This window comes from Heteronotia binoei, chromosome 3 (assembly GCF_032191835.1).
Source record: "Heteronotia binoei isolate CCM8104 ecotype False Entrance Well chromosome 3, APGP_CSIRO_Hbin_v1, whole genome shotgun sequence".
NCBI classification, from domain to species: Eukaryota; Metazoa; Chordata; class Lepidosauria; order Squamata; family Gekkonidae; genus Heteronotia; species Heteronotia binoei.
This window is the reverse complement of record NC_083225.1, coordinates 54,226,198-54,248,520: the sequence shown is the minus strand read 5'-3', so window position 1 is coordinate 54,248,520 and position 22,323 is coordinate 54,226,198. Positions and strand designations below refer to the sequence as shown.

General features: G+C 42.4%; 1 protein-coding gene across 1 annotated transcript in view; it reads right to left on the bottom strand.

The window, feature by feature from the left end:
• LONRF2 (LON peptidase N-terminal domain and ring finger 2) overlaps window positions 1-22,323 on the bottom strand; it is a 57,969-nt gene that overhangs the window by 16,703 nt on the left and 18,943 nt on the right. Inside the window, exons 2-7 of the mRNA XM_060233826.1 lie at window positions 6,133-6,251; window positions 5,534-5,656; window positions 4,427-4,588; window positions 3,594-3,816; window positions 1,502-1,598; window positions 49-163 (exon numbers count right to left, since the gene is read on the bottom strand). Of these exons, the coding sequence (XP_060089809.1) occupies window positions 49-163; window positions 1,502-1,598; window positions 3,594-3,816; window positions 4,427-4,588; window positions 5,534-5,656; window positions 6,133-6,251 (839 nt within the window). The remainder of the gene's footprint in view (window positions 1-48; window positions 164-1,501; window positions 1,599-3,593; window positions 3,817-4,426; window positions 4,589-5,533; window positions 5,657-6,132; window positions 6,252-22,323) is intronic.

Genomic DNA, 22,323 nt, shown 5'->3' with positions numbered 1-22,323 from the left:
TTACATTTTAAAATAATCCATATTTAAGTAGCCACATGGAAAACTCACCTCAGAGAGCTCTTCCTTACACAGTGGACAGTGAGGATTATGGTCCATACAACGTTCAAGGCATTTGAGGCAGAATGTGTGTCCACAACGAGTAGCAACAGGTTCATAAAATAACCTAAAGAAGACACAGTGAACACATTTTTAAAAGTTAATTCATAATTACATCTAAAGCAAAACTTTCCCTCCATAACTATTTTCATGTTTATAGAAGTGTGTGCAATTACATGAGAGATATGAGCAACAGTCCAAGAAATACCAGGAGTAATCATTCATACACCTGTGCACATATAAATCCATAATTATACTTTTTATTGGGGGGAAACTAAATTTCCTAAGTCATATGACTGAGTAAGCCCCTCCTTCTGATTTTATGTCATATATTATCATGCAAGTTCCTTATGTCCACATACTATAAAAACTATGGAGATGTGTGTGGGTTTAACCATCTGTGAGTTGGATGGGAGAAGACTATCAAACTTTAGGTAGGCCTTGACCTAGTCTCCTCCTTCCCTCCTCCCTGCCTGTTTGTAGCCAGTAATTTGAGGACAACCCCCTAGAGAGGACAGGAAATCCCTCAAGGTTAGAGGAGATATGCCCCAGAATGCTGCAGGAGAGATGCAGTTCCTGCTGTTTATATTATTGAGTTTTTGGAGGGAAGCCTGTCAGTCATTGGTTGGAGCTTGCAACAGACAGAGCCTGATCCTGGGCCAGAGTTGGTGGCCATTTGGGGGAATATGTTTGACCAGCTTACCCAAGAGTAACTAAGTAGGGTGCCTGGCCTGCATGCCATCTAGATAGGATAGGAGTTTATAGTAGGGTGAAAGAGAGACCACTTTTGCCTATGTTATTTTATTTCTTTCATTCACTTTTGATATGCCTGTAAATAGTTTTTTTACATAAATCTTTTAACTGTTGAGTGAAGTCCCTCCGTACTATATACTTCCCTCCAACTGCTTTGAAACACTAGGATGGATCAGGGAATCCCTAGGAAGAAGAAAAGTTGTAAAATGGCCAGTTACCAACTCTCCAGGGGAGCCCCAAAGGTCCCTTGGAAGCATGAGGAGGGTTCCTAGTGGTACAGGAGGGAGGTTAGGAGCCTGTCCTACTTAACCAGAGCCCAAGACAGGGACGGTGGTAACAGCAATACCCTGAGGCAGTGGAGTGGAATGGCCTCTTCAAGTCAGAATTCAAGGAGAGGTAGGAAGAGTCAGAGCCCGCCAGCTGACACAAGCCCAGTCCACCACAAAAACAAACTTGCATTTCTTAGCTAAAGATACCATGTTATGAAGTCTGCTTTCAAATAATAAATTAAAGCAAATTAGTTCATATAGGATCTTCTGCGAAGTTGGTAGAGGGTTTCTGAAATTTACAGAAGAACCTGCTTCTTTCCACAATGCCCTGATATTCGTTTCAAGCAAAATTTAGACTGTTTCTCACTTCTTGCTCAAAATACCTCATACAGAGGGAACACTCAAAGTCAGACGCATCAACGAGGTTTGCAGGTATCACTTTTAAGGGAAGAGTGGTGTTTGTACAAGTAGTATTCCCATCTTTGAAAAACAAAACAAACCAGAAGATGGTTAGAATTTTTTAAAAATATTAAAAATTAAAAATCAGTAGGACTAGCAATTCACTTAACTCATGATTAAATTTAAACAGCAACAATTTATTATTTTTAATATATATTATTTGTTAAACAGCAACAATATTATATATATATATATATATATATATATATATATATATATATATATACACACACACACACACACACACATATAATTAAAAATACAACCAATTTATAATCTATAAATAATAATTATCAAGTCAGAAGTGGGCTAAAACATTGAGTGAAGGATGTGATTGTCTAGATTGGCTCAACAATGAGATGGTTTGTTCTTTCTCCAAAAATGGAAGTCATTTTTCTAGGTAGGAGGCAGGACTGCTTTCTGATTCATTCATATTTTCAGCAATTTTATCAAATATAAAATAGTCCCAGATTTTTTATACCATTGATTGATGGTAGGAGGTGTAGTATTCTTCTATTGCAAAGCAATTAGATGTTTGTCTGCCATAAGAAATGAGACTAATTGTCTTATTTCACAGGGGACATGATTCTCATGCCAAATGTGCAAGAAAGCTATAGATGGAGTCTCTGGAATCAACAGTCCCAAGATCATTTGAATTTGCTTAAACACCGACTGCCAGAATGGCTGGATCACTCTGCACTCCCACCATTGGTGCAAATAAGTGCCTTTAGGATCTGAACATCTCCAACACTTGGGAGATAATTTTATGAAACATCATTTGAAGATTTTGTTAAAGATGTAATTGAGGTCCAGACGTTTCCCCATTGTGTGCTATCTAATGTTATATTTAAGTCCTTGTTCGAGTTAGATTGATAACTTAAAGGTGTGTTGCATAAATCTTTCACCCTTTAACAGCAACAATTTACACTGCTCATGTTCAGGCCATGTTAAATTAAGCCAGGAATTTCCCCAAACTTCACAAATGATAGAGAAAAATAACAGCAAAATAAGACTGGGCAGTGACAGAGAGCCAAAGGTACAGCTTGCAGCAGGTGACCAAACAGAACCTGGCTTGAAGGAGGGCCCTACTGCTCCCACTGATAAGTTTAGGTTTAGGTTTTATTAAATTTATACCCCGCTCTCCCCACCAAGGTAGGCTCAACAACAATAATAAAACAATAAGAGACTAACACGTTGGTGCATCATCATAATAAAATCAATTACATTTAAAACAATTTAAAACAGTTGGTGCTAATAACATTCTGATGTTAATAACATTCTGATGTACTTCCACTCTTGTCACCATTGCCCTTTAATTTAGGGCAGGGGTGGCCAACGGTAGCTCTCCAGATGTTTTTTGCCTACAACTCCCATCAGCCCCAGCCAGCATGGCCAATGGCTGGGGCTGATGGGAGCTGTAGGCAAAAAACATCTGGAGAGCTACAGTTGGCCACCCCTGATTTAGGGTACAGCTGCAGCACAAAAGATGTGCTACACAACTGGATGAAAAACACAGCATACAAATTAACACTGCTCTAGAATGAATACCTACAACTGAATAATGGTTTCAAATTGCTCCTCACAAGAAATAAGGGTTTGGATACTAAATATATATGTCCAGTTCAACAGCTGGTTCTTATATCTTATATCCAAAAGTATTTAAAATTATATATACATAAACATAAACACATACACAGTTACATTCATGGCTTTTTTTTAGCAGGAAAGCACAGGAATACAGTTCTGGCTGGCTTGTGTTGGGGTGTGGCCTCATATGCCCTGCTCACATTTTAAACTATACAACCCCCCGAATTCTATTGTGAAACATTAGAAAATTCATAGGCTGCCTCAACCGAACCTTGTATAAATTATACATATTCAAGCACTATAGCTTACTCAAATTAGAACAGAAATTGCTGACACTATCTGTGAAGCTTTTTAGAAGAATCAAAATGGTATGTAACCTTGCATTAAAAAAAAGAAACCAAACAGAAAAAAAGCCATTCAGAAACCAACCTTTTCTAGGAATTTTGCTAGGGACATCTATGTTCTGTAAATCTCCCACATCACTAGAGAACTTCCTTTTTAAGCTTGCACCAGGTAGATTATAGAGGACTGTTCCCAGAGTTTTTTTATCTTCAAAATACAAATCCAGTATATGTTGGGAAACAGAAGAATCAGTATTTCGAAAGACATCAGTATCTTGGGATGGGGTTTTTGTTAACCTCAAGACAGTCTCCTGAAATAAGAAAATATGACTCAGATTTGTTTTATTGCTTTTTTTGTTTTTGCAATAAATACTTTCAACATCTAACATCAGACTTAAGAATGACAGCACTAGGACCTATGCCAGACTCCTGGATTTATGCCAGGACAAATATTGACTGCTTATTCCTTGATTCCTCAACTGGAATTAATATACAGATCATTTTTCAACACAAAAATCAATACAACAGCTGTTCCTTCAGAGCTTCATATGTGGAATTACTGGAAGCCCCAAATGTTCAGCTTGTACCTGTTCCTCCTACTCTAACTTTACTGGAGTCTGTATGAACTGCAAGCTTCCCTGGTATGTTTTAGATGGATCACCCAAATATGTAACTTTAACATTATTTAATCACAACAGGCATTATTCTATTCTTTGTCATTCATAAACTTTGTTTGAGAAACATATATTATTTTGTGTATTCAGCTCCCATGTTAGCCAGTTTGGGAAAACAAGGTACTTCTGAACACTGCACTCTGAACCAATAAAGACAGCAAAAGCTCCAGTAATGCAAGTTAAGCAAGAAGTTTAGGATCCCCTTCCTCCTCCTGCTTTTTAAAAGCATGTTTGTTCAAAACCTCACCTTTGAGCTCTCTTCAGTTAGCCCATCCTCTGCAGAAGACTGAGTATTTATGCTACTTAGAAATGCAGGCTTCAGCCTTGTATAAGAGGTACGATTGCAAAAAGGAGTTGTTAGAGTATCGTGCACATTTTCAAAGGCTGGAAAGAACATCTCACACATTATCTAGACAAAGAAAAAATGCACAAATATAAGAGTATTGTTACATAAAGCAAGCTATGTGCAGAATAATCTGCAAACGAAAGCCACTACAGAAAAAGGGGTATATGTACCACATAGCTCAGTTGCTTGATCATGCAAAGGAATAAGAACCAGGGCAATGAAACACAGTTCATCATAATTCCTGGATATATCAGAGACTTTAGAACCCCCCCCCCCCCGATATGTCACAATCACATGCTATGGTTGTCAAAAGAGACCACAGACAGGAGAAGACAGAGAAACCATCCATCCTCATCTTCCCTTTCTGGTTGCTTCTGCATAAGCACTTGTGCTCCCATCTAAAGCAATGGAAGGTAAAGAAAAGTAACACATGGGAAGGACTTTTTCCCCAGATGCAGAAAAACAGGCTTGAGGAGAAATAAAGCAAAGCCAGGATAAACCGAGAAGACGGCCAAAATGCATGACAATCTCATCTGAAAGCCCACTCCTAAAGCCTCTGTTGTAACCAGGAAACATGTACTTCTTGAGTCAATTGCTTCCTCACAATAAACTGGGGGTGCTGCTGAAGGCTGGTTGAAAAGCTATAGCAGCAGCATTTGCAAGGGAAAGACTGGAGAACATGTGAGTGCTTCCCTGTTTTGCAAGCCTGTGGCAAGTTGGATGTAGCTTGAGGGCTGCCAGCTGTAGATCAAGAGATGAGAATAATGTACTGTTTGATTATATAAATCACCAAGGGGTTTCATTAGGATGAATTAAGTTACCAGAGCAATAATAATTCCCCGTGGGTAGTATCATGAACTGTCCCCAAGATAAAAACATTAGCTAGTGGTCAGCTTTTAACATCAAAACTGTACACAGACTTTACCATGGAAACCATTAGTCAAATTAGTATTTTCAAATATAACACACAAAATGTATGTTAAGTGTAAACTTTTGTAGAATGAGTACCTTTTGGGCTTCCATCTTCATTGAGCTCCATTCAGGATTTAAGGCAACACAATAAAGAAACTCCTTCAATGCTTCTTCAATCCTTCCTAATCCAGAAAGAGCTTGTGCTTTCACATAATGACCCTGCATACATGTAAGAGACTTATTTCAGCACAAAGACCATGAACCATAATGTATTTACCAAATAATCTATGAATTCTAAAAAGCTTTTCATTTCATTAAAAAAAGAGGATATGAAATACTCTGTGCAAGGACGCCAAACATTAGTGAAGGCAAGAGAAATTAACTCAAATGTTAATGTAACTCACAGAATTATTTTAAAACTTTGATAACCTGCTAAATACTTCCTGCCATCACACCTAAACTCATGCCTTTCTTTGTACGCTTTGGCAGAAAGAGAGACCAATGCTCAAGCAAAATAAAATAGCACAGGAAATGCTCAACTGATGAACTGAATGGTTCTACCACAAACTTCATTTTTCATGTAGACGTATAACCTTTCTTGTATAAGAAACAAATCCCTGTGTTGTCACAGGCACACAAAGCTTCTCTCTTATATGCCTCAAATTTCCTTTTTCAGCAACTCAGAAATGTCATACCTTGGGCCAGTGGGGCTTATTTCGGCAGAGAGCCTCCGCATCATAAAGGGCTTGTTGATAATTCTTCATCGCTGTACAGAGTTCTGCCCGTTGTGCTATTAATGAGCATTTACAGGAAGCTGTAATAAAAGAAGTGCACCTGATTAGAAACCTCTGAATGAACAGAATAAATTTACACACAGATACATTCAAAACACAGCCATTTCCTAAAGTTACATTTCTCTTTTAGCATTGTATTCAAGTAGTATCATTAATAGTGCTGATGTTCTGAACCAGTGCTTGGAACCAGTAATGGGCTGGATGAGGGTGAACAAGACAATTCTGACAAGACAGAGGTTCTCTGGGTTAATAGAAATTAAGACCTGGGACTTCAGATCTCTCATGTCCTGGATGGGGTTATACTCCCCTTGATAATACGGGATTGCAGCTTGGGAATGTTGCCTAACACAGCACTCACTTTAGAAAACTAGGTGGCTGCCTTGGCTTGAAGTGCATTTATCCAGCTCTAGCTGATGCATCAACTGCTAAAATTCCTGAGTCAGTCATATCTTGCCACAGTGATCCATGTCTAGTAACATATACTCAACTACTGCAATGTGTTCCACTTGGGGCTACCCTTGATGAGTGTTCAGAGGCTGCAGCTAGTGCAGAATGCTGTGGCTAAACTGCTGATCAGGGCCAGTTATCAGAAGCATATATCCCAATGCTGCAGCAATTACACTGGCTAACCATCTGCTTCTAAGCCCAACTAAAGATGTTGGTTTTGTTCTTCAGAGCCCTATACTGCTTGAGACCTGGGTATCTAAAGGATCATCTTCTCCCAGACATTCCTGCCCCAAAATTAAGATTGTGGGGAGATGCCTTCCTAACCAATTACGGTGCTCACTTGGTGGGTACATGAGAGAGGGCCTTTTCTGTGGCACCCCCTTATTTTGGAACAACTTCTCCGGGGAGATGCGCCTGGACCTTCACCGTCAATCTTCAGGAGGCAGCTGAATAAAGTTTTACTTAGGACTACTTTTTGATTGATTTAGCTTTTATCATTGGTGCCCTAATTGGAGTTTTTAAACTGTGACTTCTATGGCTTTTATTGTTTTATAATATTTTAATATAAATAATATTTTATTTATATTGTAAACCACCTTGAGTTTTGCAAGGGAGAAAGGCAACTAATAAATGTTTTAAATTAAAATATATCCACATATGTAGGACAGAAAATTATCCATGGAAAAACACAGGAGTGGAATTTTTTTTTGAGAATTATCAAATATCAAAGTTATATTTCATATGATTAACTTTTAAAATAGTTAAGTTTTTATGACTGCACAGCTAAACATTCCATCTTCCCAGGACAGCTTCCCAGACAACTTTTAAAAAAGAGTCCTAATTCACGTCTCGGTCAAAGTGACATTGAGTAGTGTAAGAAATATAAACATGAGAACACACTGGCATGCCAGTTTTCCATGACCTTGGCTCGCTGAACTATTTAGAAGATCCAGGCAGCTTATAAGCATTCCAACTGGCCACATTAGTACATGATTTGCAATTAGCAAAGCAAAAAACACAGGATTCTTCAACATACTATCAAAGTTGAGTAATAACTAGGTCACAGATAACAGTATCAATAAAAAATATCACACAAGATATTCATTTGGATATCCTTGACCCTGTAATGCAAATTCCAAGTTATCATTCTAACACTATTTTTATACTTTCTATTACTACTTTGGATTATACATTTCCAACATTGACAACATCATTTTAAAATAAAAAAGACTGCAATTTCCGAAAAATCTAAATGCCTAGCATGATATTGAATGCGCCCAATGGAAACCACCACCTGTGATATATGAACTATTTGTTTTATTGTATTTAATGGTTTTGGCTTGTCATTTTTAATTGTTTTAACTCTTGTTGTGATCCACCTTGAGCCCGCTGGCGGGAAAGGGTGGAATACAAATTAATGTAAACAAACAAATGTTTTCATGGTTATTTTCTTTTCTGTTGTTACTCAACAGACACTGAAAAATGCCAGAGTAAGTAAAAAGTTGGCAGGCAACATCAGTTTTGTCTTACTTCCACAACCCTTTTGCAAATAATGCCCTGAACAACCACTTTCAGCTCAAAGCACACCAATAACTGCATAATGCAATCAATCACACCGTGCTAGGGAAGAGGGTGGAGACAAAGGGCGGGGTGCTTTAAACCATAGAGTTTTGGGCAAACTAGAGCAACATTATGGCACTTCTGTGTTTCCCTGGCAACACATCTTTGGCAATTTAAAAAATAGTTTTTCTTTTACCAGGCAACAGAATGCCAGGGGGAAGCGCGGACTGCCAGCAGGAGGTCTCCTGCCACAACAGGAGGCAGAGAAAGAAGTAGAATCATAGAATGATAAGATTTGGAAGGTACCTCCACCAGGGCCATCTAGTCCAACCCCCTCTGCACAATGCAGAAAAATCACAAGTACTTCCCCATTATGCATACCTCCAGTGAACCCTGCTCCAAGCCCAGAAGGGGGAGGGGGAGTCCAGGATCCCTGGCAAAACTGGTCTGGAGAAAAATTGCTGCCTGACCCCAAAGTAGCAAACAGCATTTCATTGGGCATGTAAGAAAGGTCCATGAAAACACTGATGCAACCCTTCCTGCCCTCCTCTTCTCATGATCTGCCTAAGTTCACAGTATCAGCATTGCTGTCAGATGGCCACAGCCTCTGTGTAAAACTTCCAAAGAAGGAGACCCCACCACCCCCTGAGGAAGCCTGTTCCACTGAGGAACTGCTCTGTGAGGGAGTTTTTCCTAACGTTTAATCAAAAACTCTTCTGATTTAATTTTAACCGTTTAGTTCTGGTCCGACCTTCTGGGGCAACAGGAAACAACTGCACACCATCCTCTATAGGACAGCCCTTCAAGTACTTGAAGATAGTGATCATATCACCTCTCAGTCGTTTCTTCTCCAGACTAAACATACTCAGCTCCTTCAGCCTTTCCCTGTAGGATTTGGTTTCCAGACCAAGGCAACAGGGTAGATAAGGCAATACTGAAAGAACATCACAGTACAGCTTCTTGTTAGGCCTTGAGTTCCTTTCTGGACCAGATTTTCTACTCATTAGGGAGGAAGGAGGGAAAGGAAAGAGTTTCTTCAAATTGTCTTAAAGTATACCACGTTAGGATATCTCTGTAAATGGTCAGCTATTGCTTTTCTTAATTCAAGGAGGACTCTAGTTAAAGAATTATCAGCATCTCTTGCAAACAGAAGCCTTTTAACTTGAACACACTGACATACAATATTCCAGGCGAGAATGTCAAAGGACATCATTCCTAATGACACAGACACTCTGCCTAGGGAATGTACAGGGTGTCCTTAATAATATCTTTGGGACATAACAGGATGTCAGAAGCTGGAATGGAACAGAAGGGAACAAATAAAACCTTCTGTTAGCACTCCAAGTTACTATAAGCTTTCTGAATTATTGGGGATTCAGGACAACTTTCAGAAACAGAGTACCGGGAGTGGACACATGATTGGCCATGCAATGTAAGTAAGCTAGTCTGAACATGGAGAAGTGACATCTTTCATAAGCAAACGCAACTACTTTCAGCAAACTTTTATGGTGTAGGCAACTCATACTTCTTTCCTAATCCTCTCCTAAAGAGGGTGGGAGCCAATGGATCCCCATTTTACAACACTTTCATGGGGCTACGAAAGATATGGATTTTTAAAATGTTAGTTCCCTAATGAAGATCCAAACAACTATGAGTCCAGGGCCAAGTTTAAGAGTGGCACTGTGCGCCAAACTGTCAACAAGAAGTGAAATAGTTTGTCTCCTTTGATCATTGCCTTCAAATAGCAGATAAAGACTTCCCCTTCCTGTTTGTGAGTTTGTGTTTTGTTTATGTGGTTTGCTTAATTGATTTTAATTGGTTTTATACCATGTGTTTTTAAAAGCTGCATTAATGGCTTTGAATGTTTGCCACCTTGGAAAACCTGAGCTGGGTGGAAAGGCAGCATGAATATGTTCTAAATAAATGCATACATAACTTGGGTTGTCAACAGGTTTGGAGAAAAATATCCTGTCCCTTTCTCTAATTGAGGTTTCAAGGTGTGGAAATGGGCAGTTGAAGCTTTTAATGGCATGCTGGCAAAGACTGGTCTGACCTTAAATAGCACCCTGTTAAACCTCGATTAAAGCAGCAGGACATTTCTCTCCCCAGAAGTTGTCACCCCTAGGAGTAGTAGATATAGCAAAGAGACTTGATAGCAGTTCACTTGGAGGGCCAGGATCACCATCTCTCACCCACTCACAAAGCTGCTTGTGGCACTGAATCCCACTATGCTTGCGATCATTTATTTATTTAAAACATTTATAAGATATGCCTTCCTACCTCGCAACTTACAATATAAACAAAACATTATAAAATGCACATAAAACCCAACAATTTAAAATCTCAATTAGTGACACCGAAAAGTACTAATACGTCGCAGCTGACTTACGATGACCACCTAGGATTTTCAAGACAAGAGAGGTTCAGAGGTGGTTTGCCATTGCCTGTCTCTGCCTAGTAACACTGGTTATTCCTTGGTAGTCTCCCATCCAAATACTGACCAGGACCAGCCCTGCTTAGCTTCTGAGAACTGACGAGACTGGGCTATCCTGGCCTATACTTGTCAGGGTATTTTTTTTTTTAAAAAAAATCTCTATTAGGACTGTCAATAAGTGAGGATTAAATGAAATTTCCATATTCCTCACACTTCAAAGTATCATTTGGAGCACTGCTTGAGCATTACAGGAAGTCTTTGTCATGACTCTGTATTCTTCCACAGAGTTAAGTATGGAATCTCCCATGTTTTTAGCAGTCTGCAGAATATGCAAAGGCAGAACTTTTGAAAAACAGCATTTTTATAAAAGGATCAGGGTTACAGTTAATGATAGGTGGTTTTCCTTTCTTCAGTTTTGTAATCCTGCCTGGTTTCATTGTTCATATGTATTCTATTGTTTTTATTGTATGCATTAAACTGCTTTATTATGCTGTTCTTTAATTTTGTAATCCAGTTTTATCACACCATCTATGTACTATACTGCTCCTGTTGCATTAATTTAAATTGTGTGATCCCATCTCAGTTCTCAGTGAGAAAGTAGAACTATCAATTAAGTAAATTAAAGAGACAGACATTCATGAGTCTTTACATACCTGGGACTGGCTCCATCTTCACATCCCTACCAGTCTTAAGCTTTGACATTTTGAGACAACTGTCATCATTTTCACTCTCCATCATGGTATAATTTTTTCTTTCAACTTTCCCTTTCACTTTAGGAAGGCTGAAGAACAGATCTTATTAAGTTACCTATGCATAATTATGGGAGTAGCTGCATCACTCTGCATCTGTCATGTTCTAGGGTGCAGGCAGGCAGGAGTCCAAAGCCAGTCCAAGGTCAAAGTACAGGATGTCGCAGGAGCCAAGTCACCAATGCAGAATCACAAACTGGAATCAGAAGTCAATGTCCAAAAGCCAAAAGGTCAGGGTGCCAAGGAAATCAAGCAGGTCAGGATCAGGAATCAGGAAGGAGCGTGGATGCAAGCCAGAGAATAGACTTGTTGCTTCCACAAGGTTACCAGGTCCTGGGTGAGAGCTATATGGGAGTCTCAATCAGCCTGCTCCCTGGGTGGCAGTGACTCTGCTAGAACTCAGGGCTCAGCGATCTGAAGCATCGGTGTGCCTCATGTCTTCACTCTGAAAGTTCTTTCCGGAGCCTGCTTCGAACTCTTGAGATGGGAGGAGGAGAGCTTTAAGGAGACTGCTCATCAATAGCTGACACTGGTGCCTGGAGAGTTATTGATGGGCCAGCTGCTGTTCATTCAGCTGAGGAACTGGCTGGCAACTCTTCCAGGTCTGTTAACCCTTCCAGCTCCTCCTTGTCAGGGCTCATGACAGCATCAACTGATGCCTTTCATTTCAGGTTTTCCTGAAAGTATTTTGTTACCTCCTTCTTCTACCCCCCTTTTTTTTTAAAAAAAAAAATCTACTTCTGTTTTGTGAATGAAGGTATTGAGAATGATCTAATTAAGCAATGTTGTGAATATTCAGAGCCCCTGGTGAAAACCATGTGGGAACTGGAAACAGATGCAGAAGGATATGTAAAAAGAAATGCTTAAATTGTTACCCTAATATGGAATGCACTGCTAGTCCCTAAGCTTCCCAAGCATTCACACACCACAGCAAAGCTAGGAACAACTGAGAAAAAACCCAGCAAACTTTCAACCATTACTGCATACATTAAACCTGGAGAGTCTTACAACTTGGATTCCAGAAGTCTCACATTAATGTAAGATACACAGTAATATTTTAAATGCTCTGTTTCTGATACTGCTATAGAAAACATAGTCTACCCAGCTTTTACAAGGAACTGGCATTTTATCAAGATTACTTATGTGACACACACAGCCATTTAAAAAAGTACTGTTTAAGAACAGTTCGAAACAAGTTTGTGTGAACACTAAAACGTGTTTTAGGACTGAGTCTATTTGTTTTACCCTTCCCCACCCTCATAATATTGTTCTACCCCTCCCCACTCCTCCTGCTATTTTGTATCACTTAGTTTCCAACTGATTTTAAAAATAAATGTTGCTATCTGTCCAGCCATGGAGTTTAAATTTAGGAAGCACACATAGCAAAATCCTGAGAGAGATTACATAGCTGTTTTTTCTTAATTGGCTTACATCCAAATATAAAATTGGCAGTAGCAAAGCTTACACTGTAATTCCATCTGTTGCCAAACACATTCTGCTGTACTGTACTTTCTCTTTTTGAGGTGTGTAGAAAGAAAGCACCAACAGATTTTCCCAGTTTCAATCTGAAGATCAGGCTGCTTGTGAACCCTAGCACAGTTAGTGTTTTCTTGATAAAGAGCCTTGAGCTTTCTTTTTGTTTACTGTTTTTCATTGTCTAAAGACTTTAAAAATGCATTTAAACAATGAAACTTTCTCAGTCATTCTATTTCACAGTGACCCTGGTGATACAATAATTGATACACATTGTTTTATGCCCTTTCCACAGATGGATGGCATGACTGAAGCTGGGTGACTTGCTCTTTCCACCACAGGAAAACGTGGCTGAACGGAGCATTGGCTCTTACCTGAAGGATCCTTCTCTTCAGTGGGGGCGAAGTCATCCAGAAGTGGTTAGGTCATGCCTCTCCTCGCTCGATAGGGCTATGCAAATTTCTTTTGTTATGTGTGGCTTCTATCGGAGAGACCCGGCTCACCTCTCCAGTTATGTCCAAGCTTTGCTCTGTGCAGTGTTCATATCAAGTGTCTCGGTTCTCTGTGTTCTTCTCTTGTCCAACTTGCTAATGCCACTTTTTCTTTCTCTTTCTCTCTCCCCTCTTTGTTTTGTCTTGTTGACTTGTAACTTGTCTGTAGTTTTATTTGAGGGAGGGATGTGGATGACTTCGCCCGCACTGAAGAGAAGGATCCTTCAGGTAAGAGCCAATGATCCGTCAGTGGGGGGAAGTCATCCAGAAGTGATTAGCAATACCCAAGCTCGTTTTGGGGGTGGGTTTTTCTTTTTCTGCCTTTCCTTTATTTATTTTTTTGGTACTCATGGTTCCAAAACTTGCTGTAAGACCTTTCTGCCGAAAGCAGCTTCTGCATAAGCCACTTGGTCTATTCTGTAGTGTCTCACAAAGGTTGAGAAGTAGGTCCAGGTAGCAGCTCTATAGATCTCCTCTGTTGTGGCCCTTGTGGCAAATGCTGCAGTAGTCGCTGCAGACCTGGTGGAATGTGCCATGATTAATCCCAGTGGGGGTAATCCCTGAACCTCATATGCCTTGGCAATGCATTGTTTGATCCAGTAGGCCACGGTAGCCCTAGAGGCCTTTCCCCCTTAATTCTGTGTACAATGTGAGACAAGTAGAGAGTCTGTCTGCCGGAATGACTGAGTCCTGTTCAAGTATATACTCAAGGCCCTGCGCACATCAAGTTTGTGCCATGACTTCTCTTTTGGATGCGTTGGATTAGGACAGAAAGACGGAAGGATGACTGGTTGATTAAGGTGAAAATATGAGTTTATCTTCGGGAGAAACGAGGGGTCTGTCCTCAGTGTCATAAGAACATAAGAGAAGCCATGTTGGATCAGGCCAACGGCCCATCCAGTCCAACACTCTGTGTCACACAGTGGCAAAAATTTTTATATATACACACACCCTGTGGCTAATAGCCAATGATGGACCTGTGCTTCATATTTTTATCTAAACCCCTCTTGAAGGTGGCTATACTTGTGGCCGCCGCCACCTCCTGTGGCAGTGAATTCCACATGTTAATCACCCTTTGGATAAGAACATAAGAGGAGTCACTGAGACTTTTTGGAATATGCACAGCTCCTTCCTAGTAGACAGGGCCGCAATTTCAGAGACACTTTGTGCTGACATTATGGCCACTAGGAAGGCACTTTCCATGATTTGTTTGTCCTCTGCGCAGCTCTACTTTCCTTAGAGGCTTAAATGGGGGTGCTGTTAGAGCCCTGAGGACTTTTGGGAGACTCCATGTGGGAAACCTGTGACGGACTGGTGGCGCCATCTGTCTAGTTCTCAAGAGGAACCTCTTCACATGCTTGTTTTTGGACAGGCCCTTGAGCTTCCCCTGGGCCCAAACAGGCCTGCAGTGCCGCCACCTGGGGCTTGAATGTTAGGCCGAAGGCCACACTTCCAGCCATCAAAGAGAAAGAGCACCACTTCCTTGTAAGATGCTTGCAATGGGTCCCGGTTGTTTTCATACGCCCACTTGGTAAAAGTTGTCCACGTGTGGTTGTAAATCCGTCTAGTTGCTGGTTGCCTGGCCTGAACCATGATTTCGACCACCTCCCTGGGGAACCTCTGGGTCTCTAACCCTGACCTCTCAACCTCCATACCGTCAGTTGTAACCATTCTGGGTCTGGGTGTAGCACAGGACCCTGGTGTAATAAATCCAGTATGAGTGGCAGTTTCCATGGTTCTGAGGTCACCATCTGTACCAGGTCGGAGAACCATGGTCTCCTTGGCCAGTAGGGGGCCACAAGCGGTACTTCTGCCTGTTCCTCCCTGATTCTGTTCAGAATCCGGCCTAGCAGGGCTGGCGGTGGGAAGGCATACAGGAGTCCTTTTAGCCATGGGTGCATCAGCACATCCATCCCTTCTGCAGTTGGCTCTGAATCTGGAAAGGAATCGGTCCACTTGACAGTTTCTCAAGGTTGCTAGAAGATCCATTACAGGAAGTCTGAATCTGTTCACTATCTGGGTGAAGATTCTACAAACCCTAATGAAGACTTCTCTGTTCAAGGCCCACTCTCCCGGGTCCAGGTCTTCCCCGCTCAGCCAGTCCGCCTGGCAGTTGGCCTGGCCCTTGAGGTGCTCCGCTCTTATGCTTGTGACATTCTCTTCTGCCCATAGAAGCACAGCTCATGCTTCCTGAAAGAGGGAACTTGATCTGGTGCCCCCTTGCCGGTTTATGTGGGCCTTCATTGTCATGTTGTCGGTGCGCACAAGAACGTGGCGGTCCTTCAGCAAGTGGCTGAAGGCTACCAGTGCCAGTCTGACTCCCGTAGCTCCAGTCAGTTGATGCTGTGCTTCATTTCGGTCTCTGACCATTTTCCTTGTGCTACCTGATGCCCGTAGTGCGTTCCCCAGCCTCGCTTGCTGGCATCTGTTGTGATCACCATCTGTTGTGGCTGGAGGAAGCTGGTCCCTCTGCTCAGATTCACTTACATTGTCCACCATTTCAGCTCCCTCTTGAGGTTGTCTGTCACCACAATCCATCTGTGGCTCTGTCTGGCAATGTCCTTCTGGTAGGGAAGAAGCATCCACTGTAAGGCTCTGGCATGAAAACGTGCCCATGGTACTATGTCTATGCAGGAGATCATCAGCCCCTGGACTGCTGCCAGATGCATTAGGTCAGCTTGCCTCTGAGACCTGATGCCCGTCACCAGGTTGTGAATCTTTCGTTGTTTGTCCTCTGGTAGAAACACAGTGGCTTGGGATGTACACACCCTGGCCCCAAGATGCACTAGGTCTCTCGATGGTATCATGTTGCTCGTCCTCATTGATGAGGAACCCATGCATGCGCAGGAGGGCAGCTGTCCTCTCTGTGTGATGCATGACTGTTGTGTGGTCCCTATATCGTCTAGATACGGGTAAGTATGAATGCCCTCCAGGCAACGACGTGCCACCAATGCCACCATTACCTTGATGAAGACCCTGGGTGCTGAAGAAAGGCCAAAGGGCAAAGCTTTGTATCAGAAATGCTGCCCTTGGAAATAAAAGCGGAGGAAACATCTGGATTCCTGGTGTATGGGAATTTGTAGATAAGCCTCCTTGAGGTTCATGGATGTAAGGAAGTCGCCTTGCTGCAGCACTTGTAGAATATGTCGCAGGGACTCCATTCTGAACTTCCATTTTTGCACCCACTTGTTGAAGCCTCTTAGGTTCAACACCACTCTTCAGTCCCCTGATTTCTTTGGAACAACAAATAGGATGGAGCAGACCCCTTTGTAGTGTTGTTTCTCTGGAACTTCCTCTATTGCTCCTATATCCCATAGGTGCTGGATGGTGTGTTGTAGCAGTAGTCGTCTGCCTTTTAATTTCGGTGCTGGGGAGGGTGTGAAGCTGTAAGGTGGGGTAGCGCTGAACTCTATTTTATAGCCTTGATGAATGATGGACAATACCCACCGGTCTGTGGTGGTGTTGCTCCAAGCCTCTGCAAATGCCTGGAGCCGGCCTCCAATCTGATAGTCATGCGGTCTGCTTCTTGGTTGCGGCACCCTTGTCATTCCTGAAGGATGCGGGTTATCTTGAGTTGTTTCTGGCTCCGTACCTGAATGGTCTGAAGCCTCTGTAGTCTTTGCTGTCTTGACCTCGACTTGAATAGCGAAAGCTCCGAAAGGACTGTGCAGGCCAGCTTTTGTAGTCCCTGTCCTTACGGAAAGGTGATGAAGGCATGGCCTTTTTCTTTTCCTTTGTCTCTACCAGAACCTTATCCAGGTTTGATTCACCAAAAAGCAGTCTGCCTCAGAACTTCTCTGTAGATAGACTGCTCTTGGAGAGAGTGCCCACTTTCCAATGTTTTAGCCAGATGTTGTGACGAATTATGATGCCTGCTGCCTGTGCCCTGGCACAGAACTGAATGTTGTCCTGCAATGCATCCGAAGCAAACTCAGCTGCTCTCTTTATTTTTAAAAGGACCCTCCTTAGCTCCACTGGTGAGACATCTGGGTTCTGGAGAAGATTGTCTGCCTAAATGACAATGGCTCTAGTGAAATTTGAGAGTACTGCTGCAGGACGCAGGGCTAGTGACATTGCCTCATGAGCTTTTTTGAGAGCTGTCTCATTCTCTCAGTCTGTAGTATCCTTCAGAGCATTTTCCCCATCCTTCGGTAGAACAGCTCCAGAATGTAGAGCTACCACTGGCGCATCCACCAGGGGAACCTTTAGGTCCTCCATTGTCTCTGCTGGTAACATATAGACTTTCTTGGCCATTGATAACAAAGAGTTCCAGCCTCCAGGGATGGCCCACTCTGCCTTCATGATATTGTTGTAGAAGTCTGGGAAGGGAGAAATGGTCTCTTGAAGCCCCTTGTGTCCTTTTGAGCTGAAACTGAGGATACAGGCTTCTCTGTTTCCTGCATCTGGTAGTTCAATGTGGAAATCACCTTACACAGCAATCGCTGAAAGTGTTCCATATGAAACAGTCTAGATGAGGAGGTCTGAGATTCAGATTCTTCCTCTGACCATTCACCATTCTCCCTCTCTGATCCTCCCTCTCCCAGAGAAGTATTCAAGGATGCAGCATCTCCTCTGTCTGATCCAGAAGAGAGGATGCAAGCTCTGCGATCATTGCTACTACTTAAAGGTGCAAGCCGCTCTGCCCCAGCTACTTCCTCCCATGAGGCCTCTGATGCTTCTGGTTGTGCATGTCTGGCAGGGCCTCTGGATCTCTTAGAGGGGGGGGCCTTGATCCTGAAGAGGAATTGGGGGAAGCATGGTCTTTGCGACCCCTGTGACCCTTGGATGCTGACCTTCCCCTCTGCACTGAAGTAGGGTGATCCTCTGCTATGCTGGTCACCCCCCCTTATGTTCCAAAGCTGGGTGCCCATGAGGAAGGAAGGGGCCAAGGGGACTCCATCATAGGCCAAAACCGGGGGGGGGGGGCTGGCTGAAACTGTGGGGGCAAGAAGGGGCAGGGTGCCATGTTGTAGCATGTTGCCCCCTGCTGCTGTAAGGGCTGAAGTGGCTGTGGAGGTGTTGGCTAGCCTGCCCTCAACTCCCAGGCACTCCCGAACCTGCCCAAGGACCTAAGCCTGGCCCTGGGGCCGGTTCTGGCACTTCTTCATCAGGCCCTCCCCCCAGGGGCTGGAATGGGCTCACCATGTGGGCTTGCCGGCCCTTTTTGCTTCCCGTGGTGTCTAGTTGCTTCCTTCCTGCTGGCCGCCCTGCCGGCTGACTTCTTAGACACTTTCTTCGGGCGCAGATGGGAGCGGGAGGCTGCAGACTCGGACTGCTCAACCTCCCTGTCGCCGCTGCTGTTGTTTGCCAGGGGCTTCTTCTCAACCTCCCTGATGGCTGTTCCGTCGCTAGCTGCAGTCTTACTCGTTCCCCCCTTCACCTCAGAAGCCTTGGGGGTTAATGGGTCTGTCGCCACTACTTCCTCTGACTCCCGTGTTGGCCCCTCCACTCCTCCGCCCAAAGCCTCGGACAGGGGAGGGGGCCTCTTCCTGCCGGTCTTCTTGGACAGCGTGGAAACAGTTTCTGCAGCTGGCATTCCCTAATCGCTCATGCTTTTGCTGTAAAACTCTCTTCCCATTGCTCTGCCTGTAAACAGCACCACGCGCTCGCTTTTTTTTTTAAGCTTAGAGCAGGAGCTCAAGCGACCTATCGAGCACAGGGCTATACAGAACTGGAAGGTCAGCCGGGTCCTTCCGATAGGAGCCACACATAACAAAAGAAATTTGCATAGCCCTATTGCGCAAGCAAAGGCGTGGCCTAACCACTTCTGGATGACTTCCCCCCACTGAAGGAGAACAGGCTTTTCCATCTCAGATCCAAGTCCATTTGCTCAACCACACTGCTATTCTCAAGCAATATTAGATGCTGAACAAACAACATGTCCACTCAAGTCAATCTCCTACAGTCCTGTTAGCAGCAATACTTAGCCAATGGCATTTACAAGACTAGCAGAGGAATGCAAGTGCGCTACAATCTTGCTATTATCACAGACTTTCTCCAGAGAGGTGAGGGTGGGATACACATCCATTTATCCTCACAACTACTCAGGCAGAGAGAGAGAGAGATAGTAATAGACTGTGTGCCAATCAGTAAAAAAGAGAAACTTAACCTGAGCATCTCTGACTAAAGTCCAACATTTTGTTTCCACACTTTTATTTCTTCTAGAGGCCCAGAAATAAAACTGGGTGAAAAACTCCCCTCCATCCTTTTTTCCAAGGTACTTTTTCAATGTTTAAAAGGAGCATTTAAAACCCCCTCAAAATTTGTAGCATGAAAATGCTGATGAAATATACACAGGGGTGTCAAACTCATTTGTTATGAGGGCTGGATCTGATATAAATGAGACCTTGTTGAGCTGGGCCATGTTGGGCCAAGCCACGTGCATACCTATTTAAGATTAGGTAGCAGAGATATAAACTTTATAAAGGACGCAGACAAACACAATTAAATATTTTTTTAAAACTCCTTAAAACATGCTTAAAACATTAGCGCTTTTGTTAAAACAGTCAGGTACTTTGTGTTACCACTGGTCAAACTGCATATTGTAGTACTTCAGAGGCTTGTGGAAAGGGAGGCACCATGGCTCTTTTCTGACTGCTCACTGTGTGTGAATGCTTCAATTGTATCACAGGGTCACTTGGCTAATGCTATCTACTAAGCGGTGCTTTCACTGAAATATCTAATGTTAAAACATCATCAGGGTACCACCTTAGACAAGTGGCAGATTCTTTTGGTACTGCTACATTGAGCATTATTTTTACAGATCACTGCTATGCTGTCCCAGCATTAACCCTGAGAAAGGGGCCACCAGTGTAACAGGCTCACAAGATCATTCTTTCTGGAATAATGAATAGTTCCTTCATCATAATGGATGCCATCATAAATTCAGGGACATCTATTCAATGCTCTGTACTATTAGTACACTGCAGGGCGACAACTAGATTTAAAAGTCAATAAAGATGGGTGATTCTCACACTATTCATCCAGGAAAAGATCCAGAAAAGAAGCAGCATAGACTAAAACATATCAGCAGTATTTTCATTCTTTTGTAATGTACAGCTTTGCTGCAGTCCTCAAATTTCAAAATAACATTATAAAAACACATTAAAAATAGGAAGTCATGAATTATATAATACACTTTCTCCTAACACCACTGTTTGGTTACATTACTTCTGGGGTTTAGCCAGAAGGCATGTCAATGACATCCTTTCCCCCATGCCCCTTCCCAAAAAAAATCTCCCAGGAGTTCCAGGCATGCCCCTGGCAACCCTAAGTGAGCTTCATTCAATGAATAGGAATCGTGAGCTCAGTCTCCCTGAATGAAGTCCAATGACTGGCTTGCCTCAGGCAGCCATTCAATGGCTGATACAGAAAGAAAGTTGGCCATCATCTTTATCACCTCACTGCACTCATCCAGCAGCTTCAAGAAAACATTTAAAAGCATGGGAAATGTGGTGCAACCAACTGAGGATAATCCCCACAAGAAACAGGTTGGTCTCCAGTCCAAACCACCTTTTGGTAGCACTGGAATCAACAGATCATGTAGCAATCAGCACTACTGGTCTAAAAGAATTCTACGGTCAATATCAAAAGCTACTGAGAGATCTAGAGAAATAGTCATAGCCTTCTCCTCCCACGCCTCTTCCTGTGTACCGAACATTAATTAAAGCAACCAAAGCACTTTGTGGCCCAAGATCCAGACAAAACCAGATTACATAGATCCATTTCTATCTGTCTCTTCCAGAAACCCTTGAAACTGGTAAGCCCATATTTAACCATTTTGGCAAAGAAGAACAAAACTGAGAATGGCCTGTAATTCTTCAATATGAGGAGCTCAAGAGAAGGCTTGTTTAGAAACGGTCTCATAAAAGGCTTCAGCTCCCACGAAGATATGATGTTGACAAAAAATTAAATTTAACAAGCAATCCACAGACAACGTGCTCCTAGATCGACACATAGCAGTACAAATACCAAATGTTCTGTCCACACTCTCAGGTGTCAGCAACTGAAGCTTATTCAGTTCAAATAGACAAGTGCAGCTTTGGACACTTCTGCTAAAAATCCTGTCCCCTAAAGCAGATTCCACATCAGAACTACCTGAGTAATCACTAAGTAAACAAAACTGTTACAGCACATTCTTGTGGGTTGAAGGGTCTCAGTTAAACAGGTTCTAAACTGTAGCAGTTCTTTCACCACTTGGATGAGACTATAAAAATAAAAAGGCAAGAGGAGATCCCTTCTCCATCAAGGAGTAAGTGGTGTTCAGCTTTATCATGATTTTTCTACTGTTTGTGCACTCCAACTGCTTCACTGCTCACACTGGAGGGTCTAAGAACTACTGTATAATCCCATGTGAGTTCCCCATGCTAAGATCCCAAGAGTCATATACAGCTGGCAGAATCAACTATTTGGAAATCAGAGTCTTTATAGACAGCCTAACTGTACCCCACCTTTGTAAATGTTCAGGGGAAACTTTAACAAAAGGAATAATTTATCCATTTTTTGAATAATTTATCCATGACAAAGGCTATCCCACATATACTAAAGAAAGTATAGTTAAAGGATGGAGAAGAAGAAAAATGACAATAAGGGAGGATTGGTTTGAACTTTTTTAAAAATAGTGTGCATTTATAGATTAAGGCATGGAATGAAAAAAATAATTTATTTGTTTTGTGAGACAGAAGGATGAAGATAAGGAAATCTCTAGGTAGGACTAAACATTTTTTTTCCTGCAGAACCAAGAAGGGAAGGAAGAGACCAGAAGGAGCTGAGATTTCTGAGTGGGATCAGCTGTATGACCCCCACAAGTGCTGGGCCTGATACACTGGGTGTAGCCATGTATATTATGGTGGTTAGGAATTTTGAGCTGCATTTGTTTGGAAGCCTTAGTGTAGCACTGTGTCTCAGTTCAGACATCACACAAAACCATGATTTAATT